The sequence below is a fragment of the Ochlerotatus camptorhynchus genome, unplaced genomic scaffold (assembly GCF_037179485.1).
Source record: "Ochlerotatus camptorhynchus isolate MF236.1 unplaced genomic scaffold, CSIRO-AGI_Acam_v1.1 ptg000055l, whole genome shotgun sequence".
NCBI lineage: Eukaryota > Metazoa > Arthropoda > Insecta > Diptera > Culicidae > Ochlerotatus > Ochlerotatus camptorhynchus.
Window position 1 is genome coordinate 4,969,097 of NW_027040545.1, and position 11,232 is coordinate 4,980,328.

An 11,232-nucleotide genomic window follows, 5' to 3' on the forward strand; every position below is an offset into this window, starting at 1 on the left:
TTAAAGAGACTTTCAGCCATCGGCTGGTTCATCTCTGATAAAGGTGATTGAATTTCTGTTCGATTGCAATACTCTCAAATTTAATCTAGTAAGAATAAGAAATCCTTGGCTGACAGCTATTTGTTGACAAAAATCCCGAGTAAGTGCAAGCAACTTTGAGCTGTAGCATTGAGCAAGGCTTATGTGTGTTAAATTTGATCAGCTGTGGATTAATACAAATTCAGTCTCTCTATCACAAAGGATAATAAGTACATCGATAATAGTTTTCAAATGATTTTCATCAATAAACAAAATTAATGGAATTCATCTGAATTTCACATAACATTTATGCGATCACGTTAATTTTATATAATTTTTCATATGAATTTCATCGGCCTCATAATATTCATGTGATTTTGTGGTGAGATTTTTAGCTATGTGATCACTTGAAAGCTATGTGAAATTCACATGGTTTTCATCCATTAGATATGTGATAAATTTTTTGAGTGTACATATCTATCAAACATCATCAATTGTCAATTTATAGATATAAGTGACGTTTAACGCACACACACACTAACAGTAAATATAATCACATCCTCGGGTACAAATCTAATGTATGGAGTTCAAACTGTCAAAATAAGCTTAACTGTGGTTTGTTGTGAATTTTCCTAGGATTTTTTACTACTACCCTCGTACACTCCGCACCATTACTACCGGCCGTGTGATCTATACAGTTTTTGATGATAAATATTCTTCCTCTATATAACACGGGAGTGAATGGAGTCATTTTTTTACCAATAATTTGTATCCCTCTTGCTCGCACTTCTTAGATTTAGATGGTACAGTAGTGGGCACCGATTAAACGTCATAAAGCTCTATACCAATTTGTCACTGAATGTTAAGTACTCGTTTATACCTAACATCCCCAAATAGATACATTAATATTTCTCGCATCCATGAACATACATTATTTGGTACCAAACATGATTTATTTTTTATTTTGGTAGTAACTAACTGTGTTTGTTGGTAAGAAGTAGTATTACCTTCTCTTTATACATTGAGATCCTTCGGTCAAGACTGACTGACAACCGCACAGCCATATTTGTTTTCGTCGTCACCACTGCTGTACTATATTTTTCGCTGTCTTATTTTACAAGAAGTAGCGTCGGTCGTTATTATTTTAAGAAAAAAAAAAAAAACAGTTTTAAATTGAATAGTTCAACTACTATCTGGTGCGAAGTTTCTATGTGAGCTGTGAAGAACGCCGAACATACCGAAAATTACTGAATTTTGAGTGTAAAACCAGAATATTGTTACAAGATATCATAGCAGACACTTCTGCCTTTTGCTTAACATTTGCTGATCACAAATGGAAGACGAAACTGTGTACAGAATCTGACAAAGTGGTGAGTAGCGGTTAGTATTTAAGGGAAATTGTTGTGATTTTATATGTTTATCGATTTTATTTAGTTCGATGTGGGAAAAGATGAATATGCGTCCACTGAAGAGGCCTCGTTTGGGGCCTCCTGATGTCTACCCGCAAGAGGCAAAACAACGGGAAGACGAGCTTACCTCTACTCATGTCAAGCATGGATTTGCCACGGAGCATAAACTTTCAGAGGAGTTTGGTACCGCTAGGAATTGTAACGTAACGGCTAGTAAGGTAGGCGCGTACTTTAATGCAATTTTAGCCCGGAAAGAAGAATTAATGACGTTACCAGATTCGGGACGAAAAAAACAACAAATTAACCCAAAAGACAATTTTTGGCCCGTAACAGCTAGGACCAAAGCTACCCTGGATACATGGTTCAGAGATTTAGCGGGCACAAAACCTCTAAGTAGCTTAGCAAAAAAGGCACCGAGTTTCAATAAGAAAGAGGAAATATTTTCAATGCTTTGTGAAAATCAAGTTACAATGCAAAGAGCAGCATGGTTTATAAAGCTAAGTTCCGCTTATACTGTAGCAGTCTCCGAAGCAAAGATCAAAAAACGACAAATGCCAGACCCGGCTACCGAATGGACCGGAACATTAATTAAATTTATGAAGGACTTAATACCCAAACTTCACGAACACTTTTACCAGGGTACAGTCCAGGAAAAATCATCGTCTACTGGCTCTTCATGTGCCCCCGGCGGGATGACACCCAATTCTGGACAAAATCCAAATCAAACTATACCAGCCCCGATGTCTAGTCCAGTCGGAAGTATCCATAGTCCAGCTAGCTCAAGTCTTGGAAGCAGTACTTCACAGATACAGAATCAAGCCCCACCTCCCTCTCCACAGGAGGAACAAAAACTCGCTCAAAAGCAATGGAATTACTGCGCTCAGTTGTGCAAATATATGTATGAAGAAGGCTTGTTAGATAAAGCAGAATTTCTCAACTGGGTTCTAGATTTGCTTGACAAAATGAAATCATCGTCCTCGTCTGATGATGGAATTCTAAAAGTTTACATACCACTAGCTATGCAATACCTGCCGGATTTTGTTCAATCAGAACGGTTCGCCCGTCGGCTAGCCTATGCTGTTTGCAAGAAACTAGCTCATTTTATCAATGTAATGGCAGATAGTCATAATTTAAATTTAACCAACTCAGATACGTTCCAGACTAAACAAGAATCATTGGAACAAAAGGATAAAAATACAGAAAGAGTGTCCATTGAAACGGATACTAAAAATGATGATGCGTCTCGGCTCAATCCTTTTGATTCAATTTTCTCAGAATACATAGGCTGTCCCCATCATCGTGACATGATAATGCAGCTAACCTCGATCATTCAAGTTATAACACTAGAGTGCCCTACGGCTCTGGTATGGTGTGGTGTTGGAGAAACACGCTCGTCCTCTGTTCTTGCCGGAAGTCCACTAGATCATCTTCCAATTGCACCATCCGGACTTGCAATGCCAGCTCGTTGTGAAAAGTCTAACGAAGAAGTACGAAAGAAGTTAATACTAGCGGAAGAAAGTATAAAAATACGTTCGAGACATGCGGAATCCCGTTGGTGCATTGATAAATGGCAAACAGCGGCTGGAAATGCTAGTTTGAAAATATTGACGGTTTTGGATGCACTAGATGGACATTGCTTTGATCGTATGGACACAAACAACTCGCTAGATACGTTATATCAGAAAATTTTCCCTCCTTTGCAAATACAAAAGGAAATTTCAAATGCTAACAGCTGCAGCCCTGTAAATGTAAATGAAAGCACCAGCAAGCAATTAGAGTTTGTAAGTTTTCGCTTTTTACATAATACTTTTTTATACTACATATATTTTTGTTTTACAGAATGTCGAACAGGATGCATCAATCATCAAGATTTTATGTGAATGGGCTGTATCTTGGCAGCGTTGGGGAGAACATCGCGCAATGGCTGTTGCGTGGTTGTTGGATAAAAGACAATCTGAAGTTTACACAACATACGAGAATGAAAGTGGCAACAATGTGAATTCATCTGACGACAAAGACTCGGTAATTTCTGGAGGTGGGCCCGGAGGCGGATTTCCTATTTTTCAGAATATTTTAATGAACTTTTTGGACAATGATGCTCCGACATTTGAAGAACATTGCACACCGCAAAACAAGAGCCAATTTACAAATCTAGTACATTTGTTTAGCGAGTTGATTAGACATGATGTCTTTTCACATGATGCGTATATGTGTACATTAATTTCGAGAGGTGATTTACTGACTGGATCTGGAATGTCCGCAGTCGATGCACAAACGAATTGCAATCCTGGACTAATAACGGGTCCTGTTTCAAATAAACCGGTAACATCATCACCTAATGTGAATCAAAGTGTAGATGAAGATGTTATTCAGAACGACTTTAAGGCAAAGTTAGAAGATTTGGATGACTCCAACGTCGATGATGATTTGGATAAATTACTGCAGCACATCAAGGAGGATCAGCAAAATTCAATGGATGCCCCAGATAGCCCAAAAGATCCAGAACAAGCAACACCACAGCCGAACGTTGTCAACATTAAGGCAGAATCTTCCAGTCGACATTTTTTGTACACGGAACACTTCCCACTATGCCAGGATGATCCAATATCTCAACATGATTGCAATCAGCGTTACATACTTTTATATGGAGTTGGCAAAGAACGAGACGAAAAGAAACACGCAGTGAAAAAAATGTCAAAAGAGATTTGCAAATTGTTCTCGAAGAAATTTAGTATTGATGTTGCAGAGGGAGGTAAAGTGAAGAAGCATTCACGGAATGAGTTTAACTTTGAATCAACATCCAACAAGTGTCAATCTATGTCATATTTTGACCAATATGTTGTTACCTGGCAATGTGCGGTTCAAGTTCAAGAAATGTTGAATAGTTTTGCTCTTGGAAATAGCAGTTACCTCCCTGTTCAAGAGCATGTTGCCTTTATGTTTGATTTGATGGAATCTGCATTCAACATCTATGGTTTGATTGATACATGCATACAAATTTTAAAAGAGCTTCCCGAAGTAGAGTTACAACTTATGAGCAAGAATTCTGTTTTGGTTAAAAACTATACCACCTCTCTAAGTTTGTACGTAGTAGGCGTTTTAAGACGATACCATTGTTGCTTACTGCTATCACCAGAACAAACCAATGCGATTTTTGAAGGACTTTGCCGAATTGTGAAACATGTAACTAATCCAAGTGACTGTAGTTCTGCAGACCGATGCATTCTAGCCTATCTTTACGATCTCTACTCAGCATGTACATCCCTCAAAACTCGTCCTCAACAAGAACAAGCCTTTAATAATGCTTATCCAAAAATCAAGCAAGCTCTTTACACTCCATTACAACCGGCTCCATCTGCTCATACTTACAACGCGCAGTTTATGGTCGATATCATAAATTCACCCCGACGAGGAGGCAAAATCGAGCCATGTTGGGCTCGTCAACTAAATGAATCCGCATCGAATCGTTATAGTTTTGTGTGCAATGCAGTGATTGCTGTTACCCGAGACATTGATAATGATACATTAAATGACATAGCAGCAATGTGCGCTGAATTAACAGCTTGTTGCAATGCCTTGAGTACAGAATGGCTTGGAGTTCTTATAGCCCTTTGTGGATCTAGCAAAGATGCTGGGTACTACGTGGATGTGATGGCTCAAGTGAACATAAAGAATACCAACATCCATAATGCTCTATCCGTATTTACGAGCATCCTCGTTGCAAGACATTGCTTTTCATTAGAAAATTTCGTTGCTCACGTCGCGTTGCCTGCGCTGGTTCAAGCATGTAAAGGACGCAGTGAAACAACATCTGAGATTGAAGCAGGAGCTAGGTTATCCTGTCACCTTTTGTTACGATTATTCAAAACTATCGAGTGCCCACAGCCAGGACTATACTCAGTAAGTACATCACCAAACCCCATCACAACTACTGGACAAGTTCATAACATCAAGTTAAGCTGTGATCGGCATCTCCTTGCTGCTGCACACAAAAACATTGGGGTCGCTCCAGTGTTAGCAGTGCTGAAAGGAATCCTAGTGGTGGGCGATGCCACAGCTCACAAATCACAATCGTCGATTTTTGGAAGTGGAAAACGAAGTGGATTAAACACGCCAGTTCATCCTGGAAGTACTCCGAAGAATGCCGGTGATTTAAGCCACATTTTGGGTACAAGTGATCTCTCAGTCTTAGGCAACACCGATGAAGTGGTGCTGGACATTACGTAAGTAGATAAGATTCCATTATTTTCTCCGCACTAAATATAGGGGGTAATGTCAGAACATTTTCCCGCTAACATTTAATGATATTTACCACCTCTGATTGGGCCTCACTGAGTTCGCGATATTTAACGAAGTTCACCATGGGAAAAGTTCGCGAGTCAAAGTGAGTTATCGCGAACTTTTCCATCACTGGGCCTCAGTACTATATTTTCCCGTTTACAATTTTATGACCATAATATTAGTTACATAAACACTAGAGTGATGTTAAATCTGAAATATTCGCTCCACATTGTTCAAGCGATTCAAAATCGGGCTCTGATTAGCCTACCAAAATTTAAAATAATTTGGTTGGAAACTGACTGTTCACAAACCATTTGAAATGTATATGTAAATTACTTTGGAAAAGCCATACTTTATATTCATATTATACTATTAATTCTCCATATCGCTCTGCTTGAAAACATGATAACTGTGCTTGAAGAAAACAGTTGAGTCAACTACAACTTTGCTGAAGACCAGTTTTCGATTAAAGTTGAGAAACAAATGTTATTAACGATTTAAGACATAAGCATTTGATGATCAAGCTCAAACAATTACTCAGCAGACAACATTGTACAGATGTGTAATACATTGCTTGGGCCTATATCATGAGTTTTAGGTATATGGTGTCTTGGGGAAAGTTTTTTAAATTATTTTGCCATACGATCTACAGTATATTTGCTGAGAAAATTTCGTACAGTAATAGATATCGAACTTGACAGTAATTTATAAACAACCTAGAACTTAATTAACAAAAAAAAAAATGTTTTACCATAGTAATCTCCATTTTAACTGCCAATTATTATTCTTCTATGTATTTTTTACGCTTGTGTACCAAGAGAGCTTTTCCAGCTGTCAACTTCGTGTTCCATTTGCATTTCCACAGTTATCGATACTACAATAATACTGTATGCCCAGGGATGTTGATAAACCTTACAACCCGAAAAACCAAACCGGAAATCGTACCTGTCGTCTCCAGCTTGGTAATATCGTGCCCTACCGATTAGGCTATTTTTTTCCTCTGTTCGAGATCTAACACCACTGCGACCAGTAATTTGATCTATTATAGTATATCCCGTGTCCTAACATTAGTGCATGTCGTATTACTCCATCACTATTGAGAAATGATGATGTATTCGTTTTTTTTACAGTTGTCATTCTTGCATTTATGGCAAAGATCCGACTCTAATTGAAAGATCCTGCTATTTATACCCTTCGGAGTGTTGAAACACCCTTCATTTGCGCCCATTTTTCAGTCAAAATTTGATTTCTTAGCAACAAAATTAAGGAATGATACCGATAATGACCATGCATCAGAACCCTAGTCTTAACAACTTCAACCTTTGTTCCCTAGGTAGAAGATTAGGAATCAAATAGATAAAGATTAACTAATTTTTCCCTTGATTCAAGATCATCCTTGGTGGACAAAGCCGAGTCTTGTCACTATCAACAAGGCATACAAAGTAACAAGGGCTAAGATGTGTTCTTTTGATTACGGGGCTACCGATTAAACCATATGTTAACATCCATACTTCTCACGCCAACGAGGTCATAATATCATCCCCAGTCACGAATAAGTCAAGAATGTTGTTGAAGTGACTATAATAATAAAAAACGCGATTTTCTAAAATAGAAAGGTTTGAAAATAGAATTCATCCTATATACACGAATTTTTTTTATAACAAATTCTGCAGTCCCACTCTCCTTATCCAGATCACTTCAATTGATTTTAACTGAACATATTTTATAATATTCTTTTTATGTTTCTACTCGACAGGCAAAACAGCACCAACCAAGATACAACAACAACAAGTTTATCGGAATTTGCTCAGCATGTTCTGCGTCAAATATGCTCTCAAGAGTGGGTCTTAGAGCGATGTCTTCAAAATGCTGAAGAACTGTGCCAACAAGGAATGCTGATAGACAACATGTTGACTGCAAAGCAAGCACAAAGATTATTGCATATGATCTGCTACCCTGAGAATGAATCGAGCTTGATTGCGGAAATGGACCAAAAAGCTATTATCGTTCGAATTCTCGAAAACCTTGAGCAGTGGTCGTTGCGGATTTCATGGCTTGACTTACAACTTATGTTTAAGCAAACCAATTGCAGTTCACCTGAGCTATCTAACTGGCTAGACATTGTTGCAAGAGCGGCGATCGATGTTTTCCAAGTTTATGAATGTAATTTCATGGGATCATTCACAAATAATGTAAAAAATGAAAAGACTAAGCCATCAATTTGGTTGGTAGCTCCTTTAGTAGCTAAACTTCCAAGTGCAGTACAAGGAAGAATTTTGAAGGTTGCTGGACAAGTACTAGAAAGTACTAATATGTTCAGCAAATCAAAAGATAGTAGTTCCGGGAATAATAATAATGGCTTGCACAGTCAAGGTGGCAACAGCAACAGTTCAATCAGTTCAAACGGAAGCGTAATGGTGGGAAAACAAAGCTCACAGTTGAATCATCAGCCCTTTTTAGGTTTGGTACTTACTTGCTTAAAAGGTCAAGACGAGCAAAAAGAAGGTTTACTGCAAAGTCTATACTCACAGCTATCACAGTTTCAGCAGAATCGAGATGTAAGTAGTTAGTTTAATTAAATTATTAGTTTAATAAAAATGTATTTTTTTTTTCTATATTTTTAGTTGGAAACGGTTGGTGGAATAGAGGATCCACTTGGTTTTGAAAAAATGTTAGACGCCCTACAGCTACGATATTCTCTGGTAGGGGGTTTATTTGATGCAATTCAAAAGAACTCGACTTCCACCAGTGACTGGGCCATACTTTTTGCGCAACTTATAAGTCAAGGAGTGATCGATTTGAGCAACAATTCGTAAGTGAATATTAATCAATCTTGCTTTGAGATTTACAAGTAAATGCTGGAAGCATAAGCAAATAAAATATTGTAATTTCAGGGAGCTATTTACAACAACTTTAGATATGCTTGCCACTCTGATTCACTCGACACTCGTTTCTGATAGTCAATCAGAGCGGGATGAAACTAAAAAACAGTATACTAACTTGATGAAAAAATTAAGAAAGGAGCTGGGTGACAAAAACAATCCTTCAATCAAGTATGTGCGGCAGCTACTTCCTCTTGCAAAACAGACATGTGAAGTGATAGCTTGTGAGCCTGCTGGAAGTTCTATTGATGCAAAAGGAAATAAGATCAACATTGATAGTATCGAAAAGAAGCACGTAAGTTAAATACAGTCAAAATTTGTTCGAATAATTTGAATAATCGTTCCTTATAAAATTGTTCCACTTTTAGGGTTTGCGATTGTCAGACAAGCAGAGAGTAAGCGTTTGGGATCTATTAGAAGGTCATAAAAATCCTGCTCCTCTATCCTGGGCTTGGTTTGGAGCAGTAAAAATAGAACGAAAACCTTTGGCATACGAGGAGACGCATCGGCTTTTGAAGTATCACACTCATAGTTTGGTAAAACCTAGCAGCTATTTCTATGAACCACTGCCTTTACCACCAGAAGACTTAGAACCTCTACAGGATAAAGTTAAAGACGATATGAAAGCTGATACACCCACCTCAGATCAATCTCCTAATCCAACCGGTAAAAAGGGCAAATCTCAAGCCCGGAAACGAAAGCAAAAAGGAACTACAACGCCACAAAATCAACAACAATTAGGTCAAGCACAAGGACTACCTGGTCAAACACAAATCGGACAGCAACCAGGAATGATTGTTGGACAGCAACAATCTAATCAAGGACAGCAGCAGCAACAGCAGCAACAAATCGCTATGACTCCACAGCAAACGATGCAACAGCTTCAAAATGCTAATCTTGCCCAAATTCAAATGGGTGGTCATATGAATCAAATGAATTCACAACATATGCAACAACAATATCAACAGCAAAACCAAAACCAACTGATAGCTCAACAGCAAACTCTTGGTCAAGTAGGTCATACTGGGATGACTGGCATGATGGGTCCCCAGCAGCAACAAGCTGGTCCCAATCAAATGGGATTTGTTGGAGCTGGTTCGGGTGGCGTTAATTCTATGAATAACCCGATGGGTAATCAGAATGCAGCCGCAAGTAATCAGCAATGGGGTGGTTATAATCCTATGCAGCAACAAACACAGCAACAACAGCAACAACAGCAACAGCAGCAAATGTTCTACAACCAAGCTATGGCACCAGGGTTGAATAGATTTGATAGGCCACAGTTAAATACTAATCCCAAGCAGGTTCTATCGAATATGTTACGAGCGCGGGGTGTAAACCCTGGGACAGCTGGATACATGCAACAAAGTCAACGTAATCCACAACAGCCATTTATGCGTGGACCAATACGACCTGGAATCCCAAATCAAATGGTAGGTGCTGGAATGACAGCTACGGCTGGTGGAACGATGATGGGATCAGGTGGAAGCATGATTCAAACAAATATACTTACTCAGCAAGGATCAGGTATGGTCAATCAAGGATTGGGAAACGCTGCAATGGGAGGAAATGCATTGATGGGACAAGGCACTGGAAATACGAGTACCAGTGGGATGGGTAACCCGAGTATGATGGGAATCCAAAATATTCAACAATCTAGTAACATGAATCCTGGTATGGTGAACCAGGGAATGAATTCCAGTCTGGTAAACACGGGAATGTTAGGACAAGGTCAAGGTACTTCAAGCACAGGCACATTGGGTAATACAGGTATGATGGGAATGCCGAATATGCAGCAAAGTGGAATGCAAGCTGGAATGTTTCAAGGACAAGGAGGACCTTATCAAAATTACCCGAACTATGGCAATCAGGGTATAGGACAACAAAGTGGCCAGGGTATGATGAGTAACTTTAATCAAATGAGCCAGCAAAGAAATACTCAAGCCGAATACATGGCTCAACAAAGAGCACTTGCTGCGCGGGGTGGACAATATGGGCAGCATGCCCCAAATGTCACTATGAATAACATGGTCAATCAAGGAGCAGTTCCGCCATATCCGAGACAGGGTGGTAATGCAGGCACAGCAGCTGCACAAAATCAGCAGCAGTTCCAACAACAAAGACTGCGACAGCAAATGATGATGCAACAGCAACAAGGTAGTATTTTAAATACAATCAATATTTCGTTTAAACAGCACATTTTTTTTTTTAGGAATGGCTCAACAAGGCAATACCCAAGGAATGGTGCAAAATCAGGGGCAAGGTATGAGTCAGCAACAAACGCCTAATCTGGTTGCACAACTACAACGTCAAATGCCAAATCAGGGCAACATGATGGGTCAGCAGTACTCGCACCAACCTCCACCTTACTGAAATAATTGATAATTGCATGGCTTCATATTAAAAATTATATATATTCTAGTATAAATACATATTTATTATTCTAATTGCATGTTTCTTAAGAATTAAATTGAGAAATGAAAAATCCTTGTAAATTTTGCATACAATTATATTTTTTCGGAATTATGATGTTATAAGATACTAAAATTATAATTTGTATTTGTATCAAGAACACGCAGAAAAAAGCATAGTTGAATCAAATAAAGTTCGTTTCACTTAAGCTAAATTTTGATTGGAATATG

General features: G+C 38.6%; 1 protein-coding gene across 1 annotated transcript; it reads left to right on the forward strand.

Moving 5' to 3' along the window:
• The first annotated feature begins 905 nt into the window (after window positions 1–905).
• On the forward strand, window positions 906–10,991 carry kto (kohtalo). The gene is made up of 8 exons (XM_065239398.1): window positions 906–1,388; window positions 1,453–3,208; window positions 3,267–5,650; window positions 7,465–8,266; window positions 8,333–8,520; window positions 8,603–8,885; window positions 8,959–10,747; window positions 10,803–10,991. The coding sequence occupies exons 2-8, from the start codon at window positions 1,457–1,459 to the stop codon at window positions 10,961–10,963; spliced, it is 7,359 nt and encodes a 2,452-aa protein (XP_065095470.1). The 5' UTR covers window positions 906–1,388; window positions 1,453–1,456; the 3' UTR covers window positions 10,964–10,991.
• The last annotated feature ends 241 nt before the right edge of the window (window positions 10,992–11,232 follow it).